Source organism: Cimex lectularius, unplaced genomic scaffold, assembly GCF_000648675.2.
Source record: "Cimex lectularius strain Harlan isolate CLEC.00 unplaced genomic scaffold, Clec_2.1 scaffold81, whole genome shotgun sequence".
Taxonomy (NCBI): Eukaryota; Metazoa; Arthropoda; class Insecta; order Hemiptera; family Cimicidae; genus Cimex; species Cimex lectularius.
In genome coordinates, this window is record NW_019392692.1 from 604371 (window position 1) to 632339 (window position 27969).

At 35.1% G+C, this 27969-nt stretch overlaps 2 protein-coding genes across 3 annotated transcripts in view; one reads left to right on the plus strand and one right to left on the minus strand.

Annotated features, from left to right (window-relative positions):
- Positions 1 to 27969, minus strand: part of LOC106660788 — a 666377-nt gene that overhangs the window by 583403 nt on the left and 55005 nt on the right. The gene's annotated exons all lie outside the window — the stretch shown is intronic.
- Positions 5880 to 27942, plus strand: LOC106660787 (transitional endoplasmic reticulum ATPase TER94-like). 2 transcript variants are annotated; one of them, XM_014383716.2, is made up of 6 exons: positions 5880 to 6098; positions 24328 to 25764; positions 26310 to 26646; positions 26702 to 26834; positions 26896 to 27085; positions 27328 to 27942. In XM_014383716.2, exons 2-6 carry the CDS (start codon positions 24416 to 24418, stop codon positions 27731 to 27733), a joined length of 2415 nt encoding a protein of 804 aa, XP_014239202.1. In that variant the 5' UTR covers positions 5880 to 6098; positions 24328 to 24415; the 3' UTR covers positions 27734 to 27942. The 2 variants fall into 2 exon arrangements, with proteins under 2 accessions (XP_014239202.1, XP_014239203.1); XM_014383717.2 differs by lacking the exon at positions 5880 to 6098 and adding an exon at positions 23987 to 24268.

The following is a 27969-nucleotide window of genomic DNA, read 5'->3' on the forward strand; positions in this document are numbered from 1 at the left end:
ACCCGGTACGGCGCCCTCATATCATGGCCCTCAGAAAGGTTAGAAGGTTTTTTTGTCGTCCCACATAAGTATCCTGTACATATAATTGTTAAACACTATATAATCTTTCAAGTTTTTCCGCGGTGTAGGGCACCAAATCTACACACTTGCCGAACTCATGTAGAGACAGTGTTGGGCAAAAATTAGTCATGTCTAATGATTAATGATTGATCAATCAGACCATTAGTCATGATTGGTAGTAAATGACTAATTTAGTCATTAGTCGCCATATGTGATTGATGGCTAAATTAGTCATGACTAGTAAATACGAGGCATGACTAATTTAGTCACAATATAGTTAGTCATGACTAAATTTCGATAAATCATGTTCAAGTGGGTGCTCAAAAAATACACGACTTCATCACTTTTAAAAGATTTTCTAACAGAAATTTATTTCATCAAAACGAAAATCTTTCAACACCTTATTTAACAAAAATCAATCTTCCAATTATAAGTAAAACTCCCTCGTTATAAAAAGCCAAAAAATAATGATAATGATAATAATAATAATAAAACAAAATAAACAAATCCTAGAACAAGCTACGCTTTGAAAAGTAAATATGTTTACATAACCGATCAATGGAAAAAATATTTCTTTGAATTAAAGTTAGTTATTCAGATATCGGTGAGATGCGGTCGGGTGTGATGTAGGTTTCAGAAAAACATTTTCTTTATCGTGCCAACGTTTCGTTCTTTTATTGAGACCATCTTCAGGGCTCAAAGTGTTTGTCTTCTGTGTAATTGTGCCATCCTTGCGTGTCGTGTTGAGAGTGCCCAATAGGGGGTTTTCAACACTTTGAACCCTGAAGATGATCTCAATAAAAGATCGAAACGTTGGCACGATAAAGAAAATGTTTTTCTGAAACCTACATCACACCCGTCTGCATCTCACGATATCTGAAGAACTATCGATTAACGGTCACTAATCTCTACACATTTTGAATTAAAATTTAGTCCACTTAAAAGGAGAGATTTCTACATTATTTGGAAAATACACCATCTAGGGGTCTTGATTGTAATAAAATAGACATATAGAATAATTATGTAACTTTGGTTTTCGTTTATAACACTTTTTGAAGGTTGGCCTTGAGCACGTCTCTCATCTCAAAATTTTTATCCGGAGTCGGTTGGATTTTGGTAAGTTGGTCATTGTAGCCAGAGTTGGGCAAAATCAAACTAATTCAATCATGATTAAGAATTTAGATTGAAGTTTAATCATGATTTAATTAGTCATGAGTAAATTAATCATTATATGATTTAGTCATACCTCATGATTGAATTAATTATGATTAAATCATATAATGATTAATTCACTCATGACTAATTCAATCATGATTAAACTTCAATCAAAATTCTTAATCATGATTGAATTAGTTTGATTTTTCCCAACTCTGTGTAGAGATCATCACAGTGTAATAGCACTACGATTGGGGTCACAAAGGTTTCACCTGCATATTTACTATATGGTATTGAATCATCCATTTTACCAAAGATTCGACTGATCGAAATTGAGAAGCAGACTGTAAAGAAGCGGTGAAAAATTCATTAAAGAACCACGGAATCAATAAAGAAAGATATGTCAAGAACAAAACAGATCACACGTTTCATATTGGTGACTTGGTATAGGCGTGAAGCAGATTAAACAGAAACAAGCTCGATGAGGTCTGTAATAGACCATTGAAAGTAATAAGACAAGTTTCGAACAGTAACTTTTACAACAGCAGCAAACTTCTTCCCCATACCGGAGATTTTTCCACGGAAAATTCTCGTATTAACCGGATATCTTTCCACGGATTAACCGCCCATAATTTGAGGGGTGAGATGCAAAGATACTTCACTGCTGTCAGTACCTTTAGTAGAAGCAGCAGTGGAGAAGAGGGAGAACATCAGATTTTAAAAAAATTGCCCCGAGTGAACTCAGAATAGTACATATTCCAGTATTGAGTTTAAAACTATAAATACCGAATTAGTCTCACATGTACATACCGACAGTTATAAATTATGTAAAATATTAATAAACTTTGTAACACAGTTTCTAACTACAGAACTAAATCTGTCTATAGTATAACCCCACCTAGAAGACAATTATTTATTTTTTAAATTACTCCTCTCCCAGATAAATATATGTAAACATAATGCCCGTGAGAATTAGTTGGAGAGTTATTTGGTAATTTAGAACAGTTTCCTGTCTATTATATGAAATTATAATTTTTTTCTATACTACCTTATAACTCGTATTAAGATTTAATGAGCAAATGTTGAAACAGAAACAATGATCATCAGGTTTTTTGTTTATTTTAAATAAATTATCCACTAATCAAAAGCATTCATTTTAAAAATTGTTTCCAGTTTTCACAAGCGTTTTTATAGATTAAATGTTTAAATATATATACTAATTGTTTTTAAAAATTAACGGTGGTAATGTAATTTTATATTCGACAATTTTCAAATAATTCAATTAATAAAAGCGTACTTTTTATTGCAATACTTTGAAGATAAAATTATTTTTAATGAAATGATGTCGTGATCGAGGTTGTGGTTAAGATTGACCACAACCTCGAACAATGCATCATTACATTTATACTACTGTTCGTCGATCCTATCGAAAAATTATATTTTGTTTCCACTAAGTTTTTTTATTAAGGCATAGTTAAGTTTGATTGTTAGTCACTTTTTATTAATCTTTAATTGTCAAACTTTTTTAGTGAAAGACATAAAACATTAAACGCCCTAAATCGCCTACCTTTTTCTACTCAATTTTTGTCATTGCACTGCATTTGATTTATTGAAAAATTGGATAAAGTATTAATGAAATATTATTTTAAAAAGAAGGCCATTTGTGTAATTTCTCATAAAGCTTTTTTTTTCTAAAACTTTTATATTACACATATTTCTTAAATATTCAGAAAAATCTGCTGAAAGTCGTGGAAGAAGCGAAGGAAAAATAGTCCACTTTTTTCACTCTAATTTGGATTAATTTTTTCTAAATATGGTTTCCTACATAATACTAAAATTCCTACTTCATATCACCGCTCATATATACGCGTTTTAAAGTTATAAATTACTTTCCAGTTTTAATTAATTTAGCAGTCTTTTTTGCTCTATTTTAAGTAATCGTTCTATTATCATCTAATGCGAAGAAACAGCTCAATCGAGTCATATCAAGAACACAGAAAAAGAACTGCAGGAATGACAGACAATTAGGTAAAAGTAACCAAAGAGCTGCTCATCATCATCATCATTGTTGAGGTCTTTAGTTGTATTTTGTAATGAAATTTTTTAGTGTCTTTTTGTTAATATTTGTCTTAAAAAAGTTGAACATACCCAAAAATAGCTTTTATCTCGCCATCCAATGTATTTAAAAAAAGCATTTTATAACAAATTGTCTATAGAAAAATATATAGTTATAGTAATAATGTGAATTTTATAGAGTGTTTTGTTTGTTATATTGGTTTTTATCAAAACTGGATTAATTTGTTTTTAACATCATGAGCTGATCGTATTTCGTTGCATAGATAATATAGCTCAAATAGTAAGTTTTTAATAATGTATATTTAAGAAAATTATACACGGTGGTTCACTTTGAGATGCACAAAAAAAGGAGGGATAGTAGTCAGTAAATGGAGATTAGTCCAAGGAGCCATTTCGCTGGCTCAAACCTATAAAAAGTAAACATTAGAAGTTTTTTGAATATTTACTACGCTGGAGAGAAATTTCCTAAATATTGGGAAATTTTACAAAAACTGCTTTAGTTAATCCATTTTCGAACGGATTGCTTGGTTTGCAATCCGGGGCCACCCCACCTAATTTGGGCTCCGGATGCTATCAACAGTTAGGACATTTAAGCACCCAACGCAATCAGTTCCAAAATAAAAACCCATACATACTTAAACACATTCTTCCCTATTTACGTATTATTCACTAAATTAGGGTGGTATACACGATATTCTTCCATGACCGCTCAAAATTGAGTTTGTTATATCGATAGGGTAAGCACTATTCTGTCATCGACCTTCTGACAGTTCACATTCACCCTAATAAATAGGTTATGTCTCAAAATATACAAAAAAACCAAACCGAGATGTTTATGAAGCTCTAAATTTAATAAAATAATCTATTCGAGAAAGTGATATTTCTTTTTAAGCAATGTTGCGTATATTGCATATTTTCTCCACGTAGAATATTTTTGTCAAAGATTTGTGAATAAATTATTTAATTGATGAGTTTAAAGCCTTTTTTTGGTTTTAAACCCTTTTTTTTTTTTTGCAATTTGAAAGTAGAGGTTAATTGTAGACTTCTTTTTAATGTATTCTTGGTGTTATCTGTATTGAAAAAAAAGGCTTATATTCCTTAGTTTAATTTAACTAAAAACAACAAAGAAAGTATTACATAACAACTGTATTTGTAAAAAGTACATTTTTTTTTATCGTAATATGCATTTTTAAAATTATATTTATTATATATTTTACGTTGGATTCTCATATGCGTAGATTAAATTTAATGGATTTTTATTTTATATTTCTACAGTAAAACATTTTTTTATAAATTGGGTTAATTCCGTAAAATGTATTATTATTATTACTATTATTATTATTATTATCAAATCATAAAAAATGTACTAAGTTTTCCACTGTGCACGTGGCACAGTTTTCAATGATTTTAGCGGACTTTTTTATAGGAATATACATTTTTTAAATTATTTTTATTGTAATTTTACGTTGGTTTTCTTATGTATTGATTAAATTCAATGGATTTTTATAACAGTAAAAGTTGTGAAATTGGGGTAATTTCGTAAAATATATTACTAGTACTATTAAATTTTAAAAGCAATGTACTAAGTTTGGCAGTTTAAGTTGTTTATAGCACAGTTTTCAATGTTTTTACTAATTTTAGGGCTTTAAAATGTATTTTCAAGTAAAGTTAATTTTGGAGACCTTTTTATAGGAGACCTTTTATTCGTATTCTTATCTGTTTTGAAAACAAACTGAACTTTGAAAACAGCAAAGAAAGCATTTCATAACAACTGTATTTGTAACAAAGAACTTTTTTTTTTGAGAGAGAGAGAAAATTATTTTTAAAATTTTTTTTTAGCTTTTTCGTTGGTTTTTCATACACATTGATTAAATTTAATGAATTTTTATAACAGTAAAAGTGCTGATTGTTCTCATGATTATTGCTAAATTATGACCAATTTAATATTTAAAGTTATATTTTTTTAGCAATGTAAACTTAATACATATTAGATGATACATACATTAGAATTTTTTTAAAGATTTAAGTTTTTAAATTATTATTTATGTAATATTTTAAAATATGCTATATTATTTTACGACGACAATTTAAAAATTTACGATAAAATTGATAAACGTGATATTTCTTTAGGTATATTATATGAAATATTATTTTACACTCTTTTCTTAGTATACATATTGTTTAATTCTTAAGTAATTTTTCCTTTATTTACTTAGTAATATACTGTTATATTATTTTATATAGTGCATTTCTAAGTTTAAACATTTCTTGTAAATTGGATTAACTCCGTCAAATATATTATTACATTATAAAAAAGCAATGTACTAAGTTTTCCCACTTTCATTGTGGCAGGTTTTCAATGATTTTCCTTGTTTTAGGCCTTGAAAATTACATTGTCAAGTAGAAGTTTATTTTAGACGTATTTTTACTTTATTTTTGTCGTTGTTTGTGTTGAAAAAATTGGAAAATTGTATCAAAATTTTGTTATTAGGTAGTTGAGTGAATCGAAACGTTGTCCCGTCCCGCGCATCGATCCCGTTGGCCGGCGCGCGGCTCGGCGTGACTCCACCGTTTTTGAACGGCGCACAGCTGTCCTTGGCAGTTTCCTCGGCCGGCCGCCAGGCGCGTCGCCGCTCTATCGACTGTGACATGCAACTTTGCACCGTTACAAACCTGGGCCCATTCCTCGACCAGCCCTAGCGCTAAACCTGTCTTCGTCCTCGTTCCGCTACTTTTATTAAAGGATTTTCAAGTTGATCAACTGCGTTTTCCAGCTCGTACAGGCATTTTCTCGTTCTGCGTCAAGCGTAAGTCGTCCTTTTATTTACTTCACTTAATCCCGGCCGAATCCCGAGTCTCGCTGTTGTGGGACAATCGAGAACTGCGTTGTGCCCCTTTGCCTCACAAGTACGGTTTTTTCGTTAAATAATATTTTTTATTGTAACTTCCATGTTATGTAAATCAATAATATATTTTCTCTAAATCAGAAAATAAGAAAAAACTATCTTAATTATAGATAAAACATAACCTATAGAACCCACGGAAGCCTGAAAAGTTCCGACAATATCGCTAAATTGCCTCATATCAAGACATACACAAATTCACCCAATTTAATGACTCCCAACCCAAACATCACAAAAATCATTTAAAAAAGTAAAACGCAATCTTAGAAATTATTCAACATTTTTATATTTTTATTATTTATCAAAATCTTTTATGAATAAACCACACATCCTTAATTTATTAACGGCCATGCTTTTTAATACGGTTTTATTAATATATAAACATTTGTCGAGTTAAGAACCGGTACTTTTGTTGTTTTAAGTTTACGTGGGCTTACGAGGTTTGACAACAGTCGGCAGGGCTGCCAACGTGTCGCCTGCGTCATCCTGTTCTGTGACCTTTTATCACAAGTACTTGGAATGAACCTGGAAAAACCCGGCACGCTAATTTTTCTTTTACGTGGATTTTCCAATTTTCGGACCTGTCTGGTTTACTCCGCGTTCTTTCGGCGATCGTATTTTACGATTTATTTTTTACCAAGGCTCGTAATTTTCGAATAAAAAGCTATTTTGTCGTGAGGTTCTATTCGGGTTTTCCCTCTTATCAACATGAGTCAGGTTATGGATCTGATTTGCAGAAATGAGGGTTCTGTACCTTTACGAGGTACTACATTTCCTCTTATAATGAAAGATAACATTCAAACTGTGTTGAATAACTTACTTACCCCATTTTTAACAATTCTATTTAAACAGTTCTTTAAACATTTATTCCTAATTTTTTGTTCCAGATCAATAAATCCAAACAATCATTTTATCTTTTATTTCACAACAAAACGACTGAAAGTTTTCCCGTTTTTATTTAGTTTAATCTTTCATTTTTGTGATTTGTCTTGGATGGATTTGAAAGTTGAAAGAGATAAGCCTTTGTTTCAACCTTAATTGTAATAACTACATCTATAAGAAAGTTGCGAAATTTTCTGTGAGCAATTTAAACCTTGATGATCGATCTGTTCTGAGTTTCGTTGAATTAATTTGGGCTGGAGAACTTTGCCCCCTCCCCCTTATCTGAACATTTTTCTACTACTTAAAGTCTAACAATGCTATAAATTATTTCAAAAAATGATTATGATAGATTGAGTATATCAATTCAATAGGTGAAAAGGATAGTCCTACCCTCAGAACCCTCCTTATCGACTAATGAGTAAATATTTTATTTGTTCATGTTTGCAATTTTTGAACTTGGATTATACTTGGGTACTTAATAAGGACTTACGTGTCGGTTTTGATTCAAACAAATATGCAAATTGATGGCGTATGAGTGTGCGCGCCTCTATTAATAAAACTTTTATTTATTTTCTATCAGGATTACAATTGAAGCACTTCAGATAATAGTACTTGTGTACTTAACAAGGGCTTAAGTGTACTTATTCTAGCAGTTGTTATAAAAACTTAAATTGAAATGAATTTCTTCATTTGCAAAGTAATGTCTAGTTACACACACACACACACACACACACACGCGCGCGCGCGCAATTCCTAATATTTTTCTATTATTTCCGTATGAACAATACATTAAACTTAAACATTTTACCTGTTTTCTAACTGGTTTGCAATTTTTGGAGTTCAGATAATAATTTTTGAGTACTTCAGGAGAACTTATAAGTGCGTATTTGACAGATTGAATGAAAAATGTATTTGGAAAAATTTATTTTATCTGCTGTTTGATGGCGTATGTGGGTGTAATTATCCGTGCGCGGGCATGACCACATGTTTTTCTAATTTCCTATTTTAAAAAACTAAACATAATAGTATATTTTCTGTTTTTTTCTTCTTTTTATCTAGTTTGCAATTTGTGAACTTTGGGTTACATTTAATGAGGACTTCAGTTGTAGTTTTCAGTCAGATTTAATCAAAAATTTAATTTTAACGAGTGATTTTATCTGTAATTCGATGGCCTGTTTAATTGTGCGCGCGCACATATGCCCTATTTTTCTAGTTGTATTTCCTATGAAAAATATACTGTCTCTGTTTTTTATCTGGTTCATGGTTTGCAATGTATGAACTTGAATTTGTTTTCAATCTTCCGAACATTCCTTAATTGACACTTCTAGTACAGACCATTTCTCAGGGCTTGCTCGATTTTATTTTTCCCCACTATCCTTCCTTTTACTTAACTAAGAAAATTACTTCTATTAAACTACAGGACACTACTTTTGTGGTTTTTTAAATGAAAACGTCTCTAATAAGAAGAGGGCAGGAAAAATAAAACAGCTCAGGATTCACGAGATGACTTAAGTTGTTATTTGCAAACAGAATGTTTGGAGAAGACTCAAACCCCGCACAACCCTCCACTTAAGCATTTTGGTGCTTCCTAGTACTCATTACCGTAATTTAGTTCCCAGATTGTGATTGCGACTAATCTGTTCAGAGAGGGGTGCGAAAACATGATTCTTTCTGTTAGAGAAAGGGTCAACGTTATACAAGTGAAATAAACATTCGTGTACATATGTACATATATTATTTCGTTTCAAGAATTTTTTATTTCCACTTAATTTTTACCTTTTTTTTTTTTTTGCAAAATTAATTAATTTTTTTCTTTCGCTGAGTTGGTCTGTCCGACGCGTTGCGGCATTTAGTAATTTTCAGCAGTAAATAGAGAAATTTAATTTTTTCGCACCCTTTTAATAAGCGGGAAAAAATCCTATTCCCGACTCGTGTCCGCTTCTGGGAAGTTCGACTGTAATAAACTTGAAAATAAGACGGACTTATCGGGTTCGGAGTTAATTGTGCCTTTATTTAAGTTTTCTAGCCATTTATTGTAATCTGATGAAGTTTATTAAAATATATCCTTGATGAACACTGGGTGTTTTAACATTTTTATTCTTGAACAAACTTTTCTTTTTAAATTTTTTTTTTGTTTTTTTAAGAGTTAGTATAAATTTGCTGAGAAGGGGCAATAGAAGAACCCGAAACCGGTCGAAGAATGAAAAGTTAAACACTCAGTGTTTAACTTTCTTTTATATCACTGTGAATAATTTTCTTATACTTAATCTTCTATATAAAACTTTTACTTAAACTTAAAAATATTATAAGACTAAATATTTGATTTTAAAAAAAGGAAAAAAATTGCCGTTAGCCCCAACCTGATTTCCCTCGGTGACGTTTATTTCAAAGCGATTTATCCGAGTGGATTGCCCCAGGGCAGACCTTCGTCCCGTTGATCAAATACAGCGTTTGACAATGCCTTCTAGTTTAATTAGAACATGTTGAACAGTTTAGGACAAACACTCCCGGTCCACACGATAACAACTGTTGTAATCCCTCCCTTTCAGGGTGATCCTTTTAGAACCGCTGGCCCACTCTTTAATGCGACAAACACAAGCTGTTGAAATAATTTCGAACTAGGTGTGGATCTGTCTAAAAGCAAAATACGCCTTTTCAAAAACGCGTGGTCTGGGGGCTCTACCAAAGATAATAGTATGGAAACTATTATATTTCTACAAAGAGTGTTCTCTGTTAGGGCATATTTTTGGTTGTTTTTCGTCGTTATTATGTAATTGACACAAGTTGTAAAAAAACTATGTGATTATCATATCACGATAAACCTGAACAGATTCGAGATAAAGGAAACGTGTAGAAATCCTGGAGGTCTGTAGACTTTTTATTATGTACGACATGTTTTTCTAAGTTACTTCAAAGTTAATCTTCAAAAAATAAATATTTCTTCTATATTACATGCATGATGATCAATCACTGGATCCGTCAAAACAAACGACTCAGTTAAATGTTGTTGTAATCATTTTTATCACAATCTAAGGTTTTTATAGCTAAATTCAATTTAAATCAAATGCATTTTAACAGTTCAATAATAAAGTAACTATACTAAACTACACTAAATTATTTAATCGTCAGAAGGACTTGTTTCTCCATCAGATACAGATGATGTTTTAACATATTGCATATTCAAAATCTACACAATTGTAAATTGTCAAACATAATGTATTATAAAATACGTAATATGTATTTTTTGAATAATGTACACTAATTAAATTAGTTTAGCGCGGTGGCCGAGTGGTTAGGGCGTTCTACGCTCTCTCTCTCTCTCCTCTCTCCTCCCTCTCTCTCTCTCTCTCTCTCTCTCTCTCTCTCTCTCTCTCTCTCTCTCCTTTTCTCTCTCTCTCTCACTCTCACTCACTCTCCATTTCCCCCCTCTCTCTCTCTCTCTTTCACTCATTTCTCACTCACTCCCGTTATCCCTTTTTCTTTCCTATACATTTACGCTAATATACCATAAAATCATTCATGTGTTTCTTTCTATCTACATCAATTTGTAGTATATATAACTATTGAAGGAGAGGGTTAGGGTGTCAGGCTCGTATCTGCCAAACTATCGGTCCTTGGTTCGAATCCCAGTATAGCCCACGGCTTTTTATGAAGGGGGGAAAAAAAGGTAAAGTAGTTTGACCTCTCGGCACTTAAGCCTTCCTTTAGGAACTTTATTTTAATTAATTAAACGTATTCTAAAAAGGGCAAATATGTACATGCCTATTGGGACTTATATAAACACATTATATATTTTAACAAGCATAGTTTATTAATACACTTCTGCATTATTTTTTAATCTGGCTTAACTTAGAAAGTAGAAAAATAAGAAAAATTACTAAGTAGTCATATACTAACATGATGAAGACTGCCTACCATAGTGCTTCCGCACGTAAATTCAGCAGGTTTAATAGGCGGCATGTTTTAAAAAAAGGCGGCCGGCGTCCTGTTTTTGATTAAATTTCATCGCCAAGAGGAGAAAAATATAATTCAAAGTCACACCCCCACCCAAAAGTGGCCTTTATCACGGCAGTCTTTCATGGCGTAAGGCTTTATGCCGCAAAAGTATCATTCCACACGTTTATATCATATTAAAAACGCCAGGTCTTCTTTCAACATGTGTAAGTTAAACTGGTTCAGGAGCCCTTCAAGTGCGAATTTCCCTTGTCTGCTCCTCCACCCCACTGTCTGCCCCGTTCATTTATTCTTTTCCTCCTTTTCGTTTTTTCCCCGCCGAATTTTCATATTATATTCACCAGCAGTAATCTGCAGAGCGGGAATCGTTTGTTTAAAACGTATGAAAAAAAATCCCATCCGCCTCATAAATATGGCCTTGTAGAATAAACCAAATAAAAACGAGATTTAATTCTTTCATTCATTTCCCCGCGTTCACTTTTGTATTTTGTTTTTGTTAGGCTCCTTTCTGTTTCCTGTTTTATGCGTATTGCAGAATTTATAAAAGTACGCTCGTAGTTCATTATCAAAAGAATTAGGTTTTATTTATTTAAGCAGAATTGTTTCCATTATTTAATATTCTTTAAAGTGTATTGTGAGTCTCTGTAAAGTGTGTTGTAAGGGTTACTGAAATATGCCTTTTTTTTTTTTATTCACCATGTCAAAAACCCACTTCTATATACATTCCAGTTGTATATGCGCAGGTGTTATTGTCCAAATTCTTTGCGTTGTCATTCCGGTAAACGACTAGGAATATTATTGGTTTCTGGTTGGGGTTTTTGTCGGAGTTTGAGTTTTTGTTCTCATCTCAGGAAGCGGTTCTTATTTGAAGTTCATTACTCCCATAAGTCTATAATATATTTAAAATATTTAGAAACAATATTTAGTAATCGTTGCCTTTCGATTCACCCAACGAGTAGTCGGAAGTCCTATATGACAGGACATCTCTTTTTTACTTTTCACGAAGAAACTTAATGAAAATATTTAAAAATGTACATTCAGCAGTAAAACGATAAACGGTCTTGTTGGATTGACTGTATTAAGTTAAAGTACACTTAGGTGTGTTACTTTGGACTTCGCGAGACGTGTGCGGACTTCTAGTTTCTCGTGACTCCCGACTAGACGAAATTCAAGATAGCGCCTTGGGTACAAAGTGATTTTAAGGCTCACGGTGTCTGACCAAAATCAAGGAAGTCTTAGTATTGCAGGATAAACCTCCTGGCTTTTCAATTCACTACAGTTGACTTTAGCGATAGCATAATATGTCTATTCTTCATAACTTGATTATTACTTAATTGTTTGAATGTTTGATGTTACTTTTTATATTTATAAGATTTTTATAGTTTTCTTTTAAAATTCAGTGTTAGAAAGCATTATTGATGGTCCTTCAACATTTCAAATACGTTTGTATTATCGAAACATATGCTAGTCTATAAATGATCGTTGAACAGATTGCAGTTTAATTATACTATATATTTTTATTAATTAATTACGTTACATAATTTTTAAAATTAAATATTTCCATTTTATAGGAGTTATAATATGGTTTATATAAGATATATATGGTTATATAAGATCTGAATAAATTTTTTGTCCAAACTCTTGAACTCGTGTTATAATGAAAAATGCATTTTAAATATTTTTCTCTTTTTGAAAAAAGCAATCGGAGTGTACTGAGGGTATGGCTAGAGGAGAGAAAATTTACGGAACACTAGAATCCTACAACTTCTATTATCGATCTATCGCAATCCAGACCTCCTTTGCAAAATTTAATATTCGCGGAATAAAAAACTGCATTGTCGTCGCGGAAAAGAAAACGAGACCCACAACAAAAGCCGTGGCGTAAAAACCTGCAGTTTATGATGTATAGCATGGTTAAAGCGTACTTCCCTCAGGGCTACAAATGACAGTTGTTTTGTAGAATGGGCTGCCCCGTTGTGGGACGTGGAAGTTCAAATGAAGATCGTCAGGTGAGAAACCGCTCTCAATTATTCACTTAAACTTTTCACCCCTGTTCGTCCAGGCTTCTTTTTTTAAAGTAGGGAGCATACATTTGAACTTCCTGCTGACTTTAACCCTCTCGTTCATTTGTGTCGATTCCATGACAGAAAAAAATGAATGACTTACTTGGAGCCGTCCCAAATTGGCTGTTTTCGCCGTTGATCTAAATGGACCTTTTCTTTAATGTTTTCTTTTTTACATGAAAGGTTGTGAGGGAAATGTCACGACCTATTGCGCGGTGAATTTATTATATTGTTGTATGTTCCGTTTAATTACTGTCCGATATAAAAAGGAAAGTGTGCAAAAGAGTTGATTAAAATATGATTTTTAAGTTAATTATACATTCTACTTAGTCAATATGAATGATATAATATCCGTTTTAATTTACATTTTTAACTTCCTGCCAACTTTCAGACAATTTAGTTTTGCAACCATCCCAAAAATTCAGCCTTTAAATAAGGGTTGCAATAATTTTACCATCACCAATAATAACCAAACAATGATGTACCTTTTACATGACTTGATTTGTTGGATTAGGTTATATTTTTGGATAGAATAGACGGTTTAGTACCATGTTAGGTCTTAATAATTCACTTCCAAGCTCACAAATTAATGACAATGAGAATCTTGATTGATGCCCATCTTCAATTGCTATGCATGCCATTATAAACTACTTTGTAGACAACCAAATTGCCCTTCGGAACAAATATATCCACAAGAATTTACGAATTGCAAAAACGGTCCGATATCGCATCACACGCCCGACAGATTTGTCGTCATGGACGAAACTATCGTCCTCGCTGTTTAACTTGGCGACCGCTGGCGATAACGCGCTCATTACACAGTTTTGCTGAATTATTCTAATAGAGTTGGACCCAGAGTTTGGCCTCTCAATTAAAACGAAACGTGCTTTTCGACCGGGCTCGCTCGTTCACGGAAAAGTTTCTTTCCGGGCGATATCCCAGGGGCACGCGGAATAAGTCATAAGTTTAATGGGCTGAGGGATAGAGCGGAATTAAAGAAGCGCCAAAAAAGGCAAAGCCAATTCAAGATAATTACTCGTTAACTCATTTTTGGTATAAATATTGTTCCAAAATCTATTACTCAAGTAAGTTTTGAAAATTCAACAATAATAATGTAAATAAGACAATATTTGATTTGTATTTTAACCTGTTAATATCACCAATTTGAGGTAGATATTTGAACACTTTTTACTAGGAATGTTGAAGATAAAATTATCGACATTGTTTACATGCCAACATTCAATTATTTTATAAGGTAACACTACTGAGTACGATTATTATGTTTAAAGTTACAAGTCTTAACATGTTTCCTGCAAATTAGTTATAATTGTATATACGATTTGGTTTGTGACATACTATTTAAAAAATGGAATGTTTCGTTGGAATTGATGTACGAAATTGAGAAATATTTGTGTTTTAAATTGCATGTTTTTTGTCTTGTGTTTTGACTGTTATGTCAGGGTTTTATTGTCTGAAAGTTGGTAGGAACATCCCGCGAAGTAGCCTCCTAGGACAAGATGACTTTAACACTCTGCTCTTTAAGTACCGCCACTATCTTAACTACTTAGTTAAGCCTAACTCCAGGATTTGAATTGTGATTGTGTGCGCGGCCCCGGGCGATTATCGCCTCGTGTAATCAGATTTTTGTTTCTCCCTGCTCCCAGTTGGGTTTTTATTGTTTTATTCAATTATGAGGGATCTCCACGGGGCAAAGTTGAACACAAAGAGAATAAGATCCGGTCAGTTTTCCATTCCCTCTCTCCCCAACCATCCCGGGTTAATCCAAACTAAGTTGGAACAAAACAAATTTATCAAGAGGAAGGTTTTCCCTCGGTTCCCCCAACTAGTTTAAAACTCCTGACGTAAACTTGGATGTTAGTTGGGATCGTTTGTAATCGTTTTAAGCCCTACTTGTTTACAGCCGTCTGGTTCATCCAGGGCCGAAGTCCAACGTGGTGCTACCTCAATATCAATTATCTTCAGTAAGCACTTACTTTTTCTCGATTTAAGTGGACATTTCCCCTATTATTTTCAGTGCCTGTTAAGAATTTTTTTTGTAAATTTTCTCTCTCTTTTTTATAAATTAAATTAAATCTAATTAATTTGTTATATAAGTTATAAAAATTAGTAATTAGCTGAATTTATCAATTGATACTTGTATTATAATAAAATAATAATATGAACGTAAAAACATTAACTAAAGGTGGCAAAATTATTGAAATTAGGATGAAGAAATCAATTTTGGTTATCGGTTTTTCCTGAAAATATACATAAATTGTTTTTGTGATCCAACTGTGTCAGTCAACCGTATTATTTTTACAAAAATTTGACTTAGGATTAAAGCCTTATGGATATATTTAGTCTTTTGATCTTGGATTCATTCATAGCTGGGAGGAAAAAAATAAAAAAATATCGCTTTCTCCGATTACCGACCGAAAATGAGAAGGGCAAAAATCCTGTTTCCCTTTGAGCTGTAAAAGCTCCCTTTTTATCGTCGGTAGAAGTAAACAGAGCGACGAGGTCTTCTATAAAATACCCATTCAGTGAGTCAATAAATGTTTAACACTCCCAATATTCCCCGGCCTGGAAACATAACGGGATATGTTTTTCATCGGTTGAGATTTCGGATGTTTCACCTTTCAGTGTGACGAGAGGGGGATCAATTGCAATGGATTGCGGATTAAACGACAAAAATCTGAGTATGAGATTTGTTTACCTTCAACCAATCGTCTCTAGAATTGATAAGTCTGTAAACCCTAGAATAAAATTATAAAAGATAAACACAGTAATTTATAGACTCATAACAAATAACAGGAGATAAGAATTATAACTCAGTAAATATCCATATCTGCGGGTCGAAGCAGCTTGTTAATTTTTTGCCCTGCCTTATGTCGTTAAGTCTTTCATACGCGCATCTCGCCACTTTCAGTAGATGTCTGTTGCGGACAGATCAATATTTTCAAAACTAAATATAANATAATATAAATATAAATAAACTAAATATCAAAACTACAAACATCTTATCTGCTTTAGTTTTAGGTTTATCGTATAAACAGCGGCTTGTTTGTACTGATTTGTACGTAAACTCTGTGGCCTTAATTCACTCCACCAATAAAAAGAAAATTAAAATGTTATCAGCAATAATCAGTGCGGATGAAATCATGAAATTAGGCGTTGGTTACTCGATAATAAATAAAGGGTTTGATTGATTATCTGATTGTCATTGTCGGTAAGACGATTTCTGATGACAGACGGGATACAGACTGGGGAAGTCGGAATGTAATCAAGCGGCATAGCGTTTTGATAGATTAGTTGACTGGTTGGATTAATATTTACCCTTGATCTTACGGTACAATGGGTTTCTAGTGATTCAAGCCGCTAAATCGAACATTGGAAATTTCAATTTGAAGAGATAGGTGTTACTATGTTCATTCGCAAAAAACAGGTTCGTGGATTGTAAGGTTTATAAGTGCCGACCCAATTGATAAAAGAGCGGTCTCGTCTACGGGCAATTTGTGTGTCTGCTTATTAATAATTGATTAATAATCTTTATTTGTCATCAGAACTCGTGAAAATATAAACATGGCAGGGTCGATATTTTTTATATAATATCTGTAAAAATATCTGTTAAATTTTAAATTTAAATAGTTTGATGGGATGGTTTTTATTATTGAATTTGATGTTAGGTAGGTTTGTCTTTTGTGTTTAAAATCAATCTGAAAGTGAATGTTTCGGGAAAATTTTTTAACTCTGTCAAAAAATGCAAACGATTCGAACAAAGTTCGGTCGACCGTGTAACTCTTTTTCAGACTGGATGAAAACCCGCAGAAATTTGAAGCAAAGTTGGAAATTAAGCTGGTGCCGGCTTCACTTACAGGGTTACCCCTTGTTGAAACATTCTGAAAAATGCTTTCTCGACAAAACCTGTAGGAACATTTGGGAACTGCGTCCGGCCGCTGCGGATGTAAAATAGCCCGAATTCCGGTGCACATACACGTTTCACTTCGCTGTACATCGGAAATTTCAAACTATTGATTCCATTGGGATTCGCTGAATGGCAAGATCGCAGTAAACAACTCGAGAATGGTGAACGGCGGTGGGTGGGAGCGCCAGCAAAATGCTTTCAAACCCATATGTCCGTTGAATCGAATACGATTTTGAATTGCAGCTGAATCTCCAGTATAGCCGGACCGAACAAGCCGTGGAGGGGGGCAATTAATTATTGTTCTTACTTAAATTCGCGCTACTGTGCACCATTCCTGAACTGCCGAAAGGGTTGATTTTGACGGATTAGCCTGAGATTAAATAGAAGATAAGTTCGAGGGGGGGGGGTCTGCGAGACGTGAGACCCAGTCATGCTGGAGTAAGGAGAGATATTAAGACGGATCACCTCAACAACGCCTCTTGATGGATTAAGTTCGAAACCGCTCCGAATTGCCGTCTCAAGCGGATTATCTACAGCGTATAAGCGGGCGACATCTGCCAGCAGAGTTCGCTGTTGTGCGATTTTTTTTTCACAGGCGTGTTTGCCTTGTGCCAACCCCTCGTTTACAATTGCAAACAGAATTGTTACCCGTCCAGACTTGCAGTGGGGCAACCGTCACCAGACATCCACATATTCTGCAAATGTTTCTTCGTCCAGTTAATCTCAGCCTTTTTAACTGTTATTTATACCATTGGAAAAGTTATAAGTCAAAGCATTAAAGTACGTAGTCTTGATTGTACATTCACCACCATTCATTTTTCTTGAACTTATTTTTAATTCGCAATATAACTGTTTTAAAAATGTGTACCTAGGTCTCCCAAATATCTTAACTCGTCACCGTCCTTCAGCCTGTTATGACGTGCGAAAATATCGATATCGCTTTATCAACTTGCAACACAGCTCTTGCATGATTTAGCAATTAAAGCAATGTATTCGTTGGCATCCTATTCTCAGTTGGTCGCCAGGCACATTTATTTATTTATTTTTTTAACTTCGACCAAACTCGATAATACAATATTTAGAAGAAATAATCAAGAACAGTCAGAAATTTTGCCGGCGAAATTATTAAACATTTATTGCAGGAAAAAACTTTTTGGAACAGGAAAACAAGTGAAATTTTAATTTGGTCATCAAGGAATGTTGTTAAGTGTGGGCAATAAGTAATTCGAATAAAAACTTCCATGGAATTAGAAATTAACTTCTACCCCAGGCAAAATTACTGGGAGATAATAAAGTAGGCTCCGCTAAGCTGCAAGTCTTCGAGGCCTAGAGGCGGCAAGTTTGGCTTTTTACAAATTTTTTTTTTTTTTTTTTTTTTTTTTTTTTTAAATTTCAATGTATCCACTCTGGGTGATATTGCTGTTCTTATGTCCTTTCATTTTCAAAAATTGATCAATTTACATTAAACAATTTTGTTAAAGTGCTACGATAAAATAAATATTTATAGAGAACACATTTTTGAATGAATTTTTTTGTGTTGAAACAAGTTTTTTATCATTAGCCTTGTTTATGTTTTGATCTCGTGCCTGATCCGTAATCTGGGATGCTGAAGCGGTAATGGGCTCTAATAGGAAATAGTGAATGTCCAACGAGCCCTAAGTACACCGCATCCGCTATTACAAGCCGTTCCATAAAAAGCCCGTCCGCTTCATTAGAGTCCGCTTAATGAACTTAGGACAGGTTTAAGCGTCATTAAAGCGTCGACAGTTCCTAGTTACAATTAAGAGTCGGTTGGGACTTGTGAGTTATTCAACTGAAGATCGGTGGGACGTGACCTGAAATTAATTTATTCAGAGGAGAAAACACTGCCGGGAAAACGACGCCGTAATTCGTCACGTAAAGCGGGGTGGGATTTCCTCGCATTTGAGAAAGAGGTTTGGCCTGTAATAAGTAAAAAAATCGTTTCAAATTAAGTCCGACGGGGGTTGTACAATTTTCATTTTTAGGGTTAGGCTGATTCCAACAACAAAAACCGCTACAAATGGCTTACTTTAAACCACCTATAAACCTTTTATGGGACTGTATAAATGGGTTATTTCAAAGGAAGCTAATTTAATTGGGAGTTCCAACTTTCAATAATTTATTCTGAAAGATGTTTGAACCGACATACTAATTGTTTCTCTGAGAAGTAACACCATCACTAGTAAAAAGTAGGAAAAGTAGCGTGGCGTCTATCTTGTTTGGCTGTCAATTTTGACAAATTTGAAACATCCATTTTCTCGTATTATTTTAATAATTGTATTTTAAAATGAAAAATTGCCACTGGTATATTTTAGATTATAGAGATGTAAATAATATCATAAATTTAAATTAATGGTAATTTAATTAATTTTAAAGTATTCTTAACTTAGTAACCTGTATTTTAATTTTTGTTAATTTAATAATTTATTAATTAACACACAAACATATAAAAAAAAACCAACACACATAAAACCAGACAACAGTATTTGGCCATTTAGCAACACACTTGTATGCCTCTAGATGCCTTAACATTTTTGAGGCGGTAATCAGATTGATCAGTCTGATTATTCGATTTTATTACTTAGACACCCACTTAAGATGGCCAGATATCGAAAAACAACAGCAAGAATATAAGGTTTATTAAAAAAAAAAAAAAAAAAAAAAAAAAAAAAACAGACAACCCCTTAACTTTATTTTTATTTAATTATGCTATTTTGTATTTTGTGGGGTTTTTTTCAAGTTTTATCTTATCTGGTTATCTATTGCAATTATTATCTAGTTATAATGTAATGTTTTATCTAATATTGTTTTTAAATTAGAAATTTTTGTTTGTTTTTTTGTACTCTTGACATTTGAGCCGTTTGAACCTGAATAAATGAATAAATATCATGATAGTTAACTAAAGTAAGATACACCAGCAGAATTATTTAGGTGTTGAAATAAGGATGATACGTTTAGACAATTCAATCAATAAAATTGCTGGTTTTAACACCATGCCATAATAATACTGTTTTTTATTTTTTATTTTAAATTTTTTCATTTTGTAAATAAAGTATATATCTATCTAGCTATCTAAAATTGCCAAAGGGATCAAGCCACATACCCGAACAATAGATTCAAACACGCTAGTCCTGACCCTCGTAGATTGTTGATGGTGGTTTTGTTTATTCCGCGCCGTTTTTGCATTTTTATTGTAGAGCGGTGTTTTTCCCGTCCCTAGCGAAGAAGTATTGCTACAATGTTTATCGGGTTTCTTATGCTTAGCAAGGTGTACATATCCTCATTTTTTAGAGCGGTAAGAAACAACGGTTTCGTTGAACGAATGTTGATTTTTCCGTTCGAGAAATCGTGCTTTTGGCATGTAACTATTATATTATATACGCATATTTAACTTTAAGGGTGTAACACTGGGGGAGATCGGATTTATTTCATCGGGCGACAACGGCTGTGGACAAGTTGCGGCGGCAACCGGAGGCGGAAAAGAGGATTCGCATGGAGGAGGAAGTCCGCACCGACTCTGCTGGATCTCGCCCAGTTTCCGTCTCCCTTTTGTTACACACACGCCGCATCCCCCACCGCCTGCTAATTAATATTTCCTGGGAGATTACTCCTAGAAAGCGTGAGCTGTTTGTACGGGTTGTTATTAAGGAGGTGAGGAGGTATAAATCCGCAATTAGAACGGCAACTCGTTTCAGACAAAGTCATGGGGACGGGATAAATATTTGGGCTGGGTATCACGGATAACACAAAACCGTCCCAAAGGGCAATTTCTACTTTGGGAATTAGAAGCCCCTCTTTGAATGGTTTGCAACGGCGGCAATTTGGGAAACGGACGTGTATTACAGCCCATAACTCAAGGGGACCACTTACATCTCATATTTGAAAATAGCTTCGTTACGAACAGTATGAAAACAGTTACCTACTACACATTATTCCAGCAATTAACTACAGCAAATTACAAATAACTACCCATTTGTTCATACATGTTATAATCTGTATAAGTAATTTTCTTTATAATGTATACAGGGTGAATTGCTACTCGTGCTACAAACTTCTCCAGTAGATTCTTCACCCTAAAATGAACAAAAAAGTTCATATTGTCCATGGTCCGATTCTCAACCATTTCAGAGTAATTTCGCTTTTTATCGATTTTGAAAGATATCACGTCCTGGCGTCGGAAAATCGTGATATCTTTTAATCTAAACATTTCTCTGAAAATCTAATAGCACCGTTGAAATTCCCGTTAATTTTTCAATAAGAAGATGACGGTGGCAAAATGTTTGGGCTAATTTTTTGTGTTTTATTTCAGCCAGAACTACAAAAAGAGTGGAAAATTGTGTAAATCGGAAAGTGTATAAAGTAATCCAGAGTTTCTAATTTTAGTCTCAGAAGGCAGCAAATTTGAGGAAAACTACCTGATTTAATAACGCTTCCAACGCACTCGTCATTTTCTTATTTAGTGGTTGTGAGACCAAGATGTTGATGACAAAAAGAGAAAAAATGGTGGTTCAAGGATTGCTAATGTTTGAGAGTGACTTGCTACTCGTGCTACAAACTTCACCAGTAGATTCTTGACCCTAAAATGAACAAAAAAGTTCATATTGACCATGGTCCGATTCTCAACCATTTCAGAGTAATTTCGCTTTTTATCGATTTTGAAAGATATCACGTCCTGGCGTCGGAAAATCGTGATATCTTTTAATCTAAACATTTCTCTTAAAATCTATAAGCACCGTTGAAATCCCCGTTAATTTTTCAATAAGAAGATGAAGGTGGCAAAACGTTTGGGTCTTTCTTCCTTGACCTTCTAGCTGTTTGTAAACTTCTTAAGCATTACATACTAAATGGGCATTAAATTAAATTAAAAAATTTCAATGGAATTATGATTTTGATTCTCTCTAAAAATTAACGGGGATTTCAACGGTGCTTATAGATTTTAAGAGAAATGTTTAGATTAAAAGATATCACGATTTTCCGACGCCAGGACGTGATATCTTTCAAAATCGATAAAAAGCGAAATTACTCTGAAATGGTTGAGAATCGGACCATGGACAATATGAACTTTTTTGTTCATTTTAGGGTGAAGAATCTACTGGAGAAGTTTGTAGCACGAGTAGCAATTCACCCTGTATATAAATAGTATAAGTAACAATAATAAACCATTCAAACCTCCACATGGTATATTGTCGTCTTATAAATTTCTCTAAGCTCTAGTGATCCTTATCGATCCATAATCGGATTTTACAATACGCTATTAAGTGGCTTTTGCTGTACAGTGGCGTAACTTGACCCCTTTTTGCTCAAGATGCACTTAGTTTGTCAGGTGTTGTTAGACACCGTTACAGCTATTATAGGCGATTAGGGCACACAATTTTCCCAGAGCCCTCAGGTATAAGCTACAACGTTTAATAGCCGGCCAACTAATGGATTCCTGGGTTTAAGACAGTAGTAAACCCTTGTTTGCCACCGGTTTTACACCGTCTACATATTGAATAGACTTTTCCCCCTTTTAAATGAATTGATGGGGGGATTGGCTGGGGCTTAACTCGTTAATCCTGGGTGTCATTAGATTTTTTTCTCTTTTGCCGAGGATGAACTAATTATACGTCCGATATTTCTATTCCGAGGGTTGATGAAGGGTTTTATTGCTGATTTGTCAAGTCGGATTGTAGCAATCCAAAACACCTCACCACCCACTTCCAAGCAGAATTATTAACCTTCTGTATGGAATTCTTCAATTATTCCTCTTGACAAACAACCGGGGCGTAATCCCTTATAAAGAAAGCCTTCTCGCTTTTTTTGCGTGTTCCATATCGCTCTTCACCCTGGGGAAATTACGGCATCTTGCAAAGTGAAAACTCGGCGTTGGAATCTCGGTGTAAATCTATTTCTAATACAGTGGAAGCCCATTGTTGAAACTTTTGACGCATAAAAGCAACTTTGGGCTCACAATGTCGCCACTCTTTTGAAAGTTAAAGTCGCCCATCGCAATATAGTAACGCTCCCAGATGTAGTTTTTATGTATTATATTCAAGTTTCGAAATTAAACAAACACAATAATCATTGATTTAATAAAACAATTTAAAAAGAAATGGTTCAAAAATTGTTTTGATAGTTATGCTTAAAAACGTATCCAGTTGGCAGTGCTGCAATAATGGTGGTAGTTTTAATCGTATACGTTTTCAACCCGGGCAGTGTTGAAGTTGATGTGTGGGCACTAGAGGAGTCGTTGTAGATACGCTAATGATCACACTTGACGCCACCCTCGTGGATGTTGAAGAGGCGTTTGCATATCAATGCTAACAAGGGCAGCCATTCACTTATGCACCGTAGCTTATTCAGGACCATACGCCGGTATCGCGCTCAAGGAAAAATCGTCAAAACTCCTGGGCATTTGCAAAACAAATTCGTTCCCCAAAAAAGTCGGGTAAAAGGGCGTGAAAAGTATTTTATACATTCAAATGGAGAAGGTGAATGTTCGGGAGAGTGGGAGTTAGTGTAATGCGATCAGAAGTGACTCTAACGCGGTTTTGATACTAAAGCTCTCTTTCCTTTCCATCACCACTTTTACGTTTTACTGCCTCTCGATATGAGTCAACTCGAAAGATCAACATTTCAAAGCTCGAACCATAACGGAAAAGTAAACTGCCTCGTAAATGGCTTGGGGTGAGCCAAAACCAGGGCGTGAATTCAACTTTGGTACAAACCGAAATGAGCTTTTTGTATTATGTTCATTATGAAAAATGTGACTGATGTATTATTAAGTTGAAGGTGATAGTAGGCTAGCGTGCAATTTTAAGTTGTAGTATCCAAAAACGTTACAAACATCTTTTAAAACAATTTTATTTTGACTCCCGGTCTCGTGCAATCTACGGCCACGTGACGGGCTAGAATCTATGTTTAAGAAACAATTTAGTTTCCTGTTTTTTACACATTTAAGTGTGAATGGCAAAAAAAAAAGTAGAAATTATTGGATAAATTAAAATGTTCGTTTTGAAAAATTTTGTTTTTTAAATTATAACATTTCGATTATGTACTAAAGTGACGATATTGGTGCGATCGTTAACTGGAAATTAGAAGTTTTTATGAATTTGACAGCTGATATAGTTTTCAATTTCATTACACAAAATTATTTAAATACCTGAAATAAAAAGAAGTTTTCAAAGTTGCAAGTACAAAAAGACGAATATGGAACCGTACATAATACAGATCTTTCACTTCCAAATTAGGTTGGATTTGCCCATTATTTTATAATAAAATAATCATGTGACTTATTGTTTTTTTCCAGAAACAATTGAAAGCTGAGCGTTATCGACGTCGGAGTCGGCAGGTTCTTACGATTTTTGAATAATTTTGAGGAGTGAATCTGGGTAGCGATGGGTGATAAAAATGTTGATGAGTTGGCCACCGCCATCCTGAAAAGGAAGGAGCGTCCCAATCGTTTGATCGTTGAAGAGGCGGTCAGCGATGACAATTCCGTCATCTGCTTGTCCCAAGCTAAAATGGACGAGCTTCAACTCTTCAGGGGAGACACAGTCTTGCTGAAAGGTAAGAGAAGGAAAGAGACAGTTTGCATCGTGCTGTCCGACGAAACGTGCCCGGATGAAAAAATTCGGATGAACCGCGTTGTCAGGAATAATTTGCGCGTTAGGCTCTGTGACGTCGTCTCCATTCAGTCCTGCCCGGACGTGAAGTATGGAAAGAGGATTCACGTCCTGCCAATCGACGACACTGTCGAAGGGCTTACAGGAAACATCTTTGAAGTATATTTGAAACCGTACTTGCTGGAAGCTTACCGCCCTGTACATAAAAATGATACGTTTATTGTAAGAGGAGGAATGCGTGCTGTTGAATTTAAGGTTATCGAGACCGACCCTCCACCATATTGTATCGTCGCTCCCGACACTGTTATCCACTGCGACGGTGATCCGATTAAACGTGAAGAAGAGGAGGAAGCCTTGAACGCCGTCGGATACGACGACATTGGTGGTTGTAGGAAACAGTTGGCTCAGATAAAAGAAATGGTTGAATTGCCTTTGAGACATCCGAGTTTGTTTAAAGCTATTGGCGTTAAGCCACCGAGGGGTATCTTGCTGTATGGCCCTCCTGGGACAGGTAAAACGTTGATCGCTAGAGCCGTTGCCAATGAGACAGGCGCTTTCTTCTTTCTAATAAACGGGCCCGAGATCATGAGCAAGCTTGCTGGTGAATCCGAAAGCAATCTCAGGAAGGCATTCGAGGAAGCTGAAAAGAACGCCCCTGCTATCGTTTTTATCGACGAGCTCGATGCTATTGCTCCCAAAAGAGACAAAACGCAGGGTGAAGTGGAGAGGAGAATCGTTTCACAGTTGCTCACCCTTATGGACGGTCTCAAGCAGAATTCGCACATCATCGTCATGGCCGCGACCAACAGGCCCAACTCCATCGACGGAGCTTTGAGGAGATTCGGCCGTTTCGACAGGGAAATCGACATTGGAATTCCGGACGCTACCGGGCGTCTGGAAGTGCTGAGAATCCACTCGAAAAACATGAAGCTGTCCGAAGACGTCGACTTGGAGCAAATCGCAGCAGAGACCCACGGTCACGTTGGGGCCGATCTCGCCTCACTTTGCTCAGAGGCTGCCCTTCAACAGATCCGTGAGAAAATGGACCTTATCGATTTGGAAGACGACACAATTGATGCCGCCGTTCTTAATTCACTGGCGATTACAATGGACAACTTCAGGTATAGTTATTATACATTTATTTATTTTCTGACATTTACAAATAATTCTATTTTACCTTTTTTGTATTTATGATGTTCGTTCATCGACGTGAGATAATCTAGTAGGGTTCCAATCTTCGTAGACGTCATGAGACCGGTGAAAAAAAAAAGACAAATGCTGGGTTCAATTAAAATAATTCTTAATTGTATATTACTGTGTATTTATTTGAATTTGTAATAAAATAAGCTCTGATGATGGCACTATAAGGTGCCGAAACCTCGGTGAACCCAGCATTTAGTCTTCTTTTTTCACCTGTCTAATAACCTCTACGAAGATAGGGACCCTACATATTTTTTGTATTATTCAAATAATAATTATTATTGGAAGAACAATAATTATTCACTTACTATTACATTGCGGCCATTGTGCATCGTGACATGATTTTTGGTGCACCAGCTCTGGTAACATATTTTAATTTGTAAATCTTAATAAAATTTTCTTGCAACGAATAAAGATCACCTCAGTAAGAAAGAAAATTCAGTCTTTAGAAATAAATTTTTTTCAGATATGCAATGAGCAAGAGCAGTCCATCTGCATTGAGAGAGACCGTAGTGGAAGTACCATCAGTGACATGGGAGGATATCGGAGGTCTGGATGGAGTCAAAAGGGAACTCCAGGAACTTGTCCAGTATCCCGTGGAGCATCCAGAAAAGTTCCTCAAATTCGGTATGCAGCCTTCTCGTGGTGTTCTATTCTACGGTCCTCCAGGTTGTGGTAAAACCCTACTCGCTAAAGCCATCGCAAACGAGTGCCAGGCCAATTTCATTTCTGTAAAGGGTCCAGAGTTGCTTACAATGTGGTTCGGAGAGTCTGAAGCCAATGTCAGAGACATTTTCGACAAGGTAAGACCGTGTAAATTTTCATTAGAATGAAATGTTTTAAGGCTATTTCTGTTAGGCCCGTGCTGCAGCCCCCTGCGTACTCTTTTTCGATGAGTTAGATTCCATTGCCAAGAGCAGGGGAGGAACCGTCGGCGATGCCGGTGGAGCCGCTGATAGAGTAATCAATCAAATTCTTACAGAAATGGACGGTAATTATACCATTAATTGTTTATATGGACAAACTGAACAAGGAAATTGTTTAATTGGCAGGAATGGACGCGAAGAAAAATGTGTTTATCATTGGAGCTACGAATAGGCCAGACATTATCGACCCGGCTATTCTCCGTCCTGGTCGTCTCGACCAACTGATCTACATCCCGCTTCCAGACGAGAAGTCGCGTGAAATGATTTTCACTGCTAAATTGAGGAAGTCTCCAATCGCTCCAGATGTTGATTTGAAGTAATTGTTTATATATTTTTACTAATATTAGTCGTAAGAAGGAATTTTCTAATTGATCAACTATGACATGATGACGTTGAAATTGTTTGGACAAGTTTCACTAGTTTTAACTCATGTGTTCATGAAGTAGATGACGCGTACTCAACATAGCTAACATCATTTCCTCATTTATTATAAATATATGTACTTTAATCCTTAGCATAGGCTTCGTTGAAGAATAGTCTAACCCCTTCGGTTTGCAGGTACATCGCCAAAGTGACACACGGTTATTCAGGTGCCGATCTGACCGAAATCTGCCAAAGAGCGTGCAAACTGGCAATCAGGGAGTCTATCGAGGCCGAGTTAAGAAAAAACGTGCAAGCGGCTGACGTACCACCTGGCAGGGAGGCGATGGAAGAGGAAGACCCTGTTCCGTGCATCACTAGAAGCCACTTTGAGGAATCGATGCGATTCGCCCGGAGGTCCGTCACCGACAATGACATCCGTAAATACGAAATGTTCGCCCAGACTTTGCAGCAGTCACGAGGATTCGGAAACAATTTCCGTTTCCCAACAGCCACTTCGGGCACTTCTGCCACCGCCCCATCCGGCACATCGGGTGCTGGCCCCGAGTTCCAGGACGACGGCGATGACGATCTTTACAATTAAATGAAACAAAATCAACAGACATTCTGTATTAATATAAATACTTTTTATATCATAAATAATAAACTTTTTTTAATCGAGGGTTAAAACAATGTTCAAGACTGCGTGTTACCTTTTCTATGTAAAATCTCAACTTTCGTAGCTTTTAAGAAAGTATTAAGCTGTTCATGTATCTTAAGTAATTTAACATTGTGATACAAATTAGCAGTTAAGAGCATTTTTATTTTAATAGTTTCCCT

Excerpts from the sequence above, each read along its gene's own strand:
- LOC106660787 (XM_014383716.2), top strand. The coding sequence starts at position 24,416 with ATGGGTGATAAAAATGTTGATGAGTTGGCCACCGCCATCCTGAAAAGG. Across the intron at positions 25,765-26,309 it reads ATTACAATGGACAACTTCAG|ATATGCAATGAGCAAGAGCA; the intron begins GTATAGTTATTA and ends AATTTTTTTCAG. Across the intron at positions 26,647-26,701 it reads TCAGAGACATTTTCGACAAG|GCCCGTGCTGCAGCCCCCTG; the intron begins GTAAGACCGTGT and ends TATTTCTGTTAG.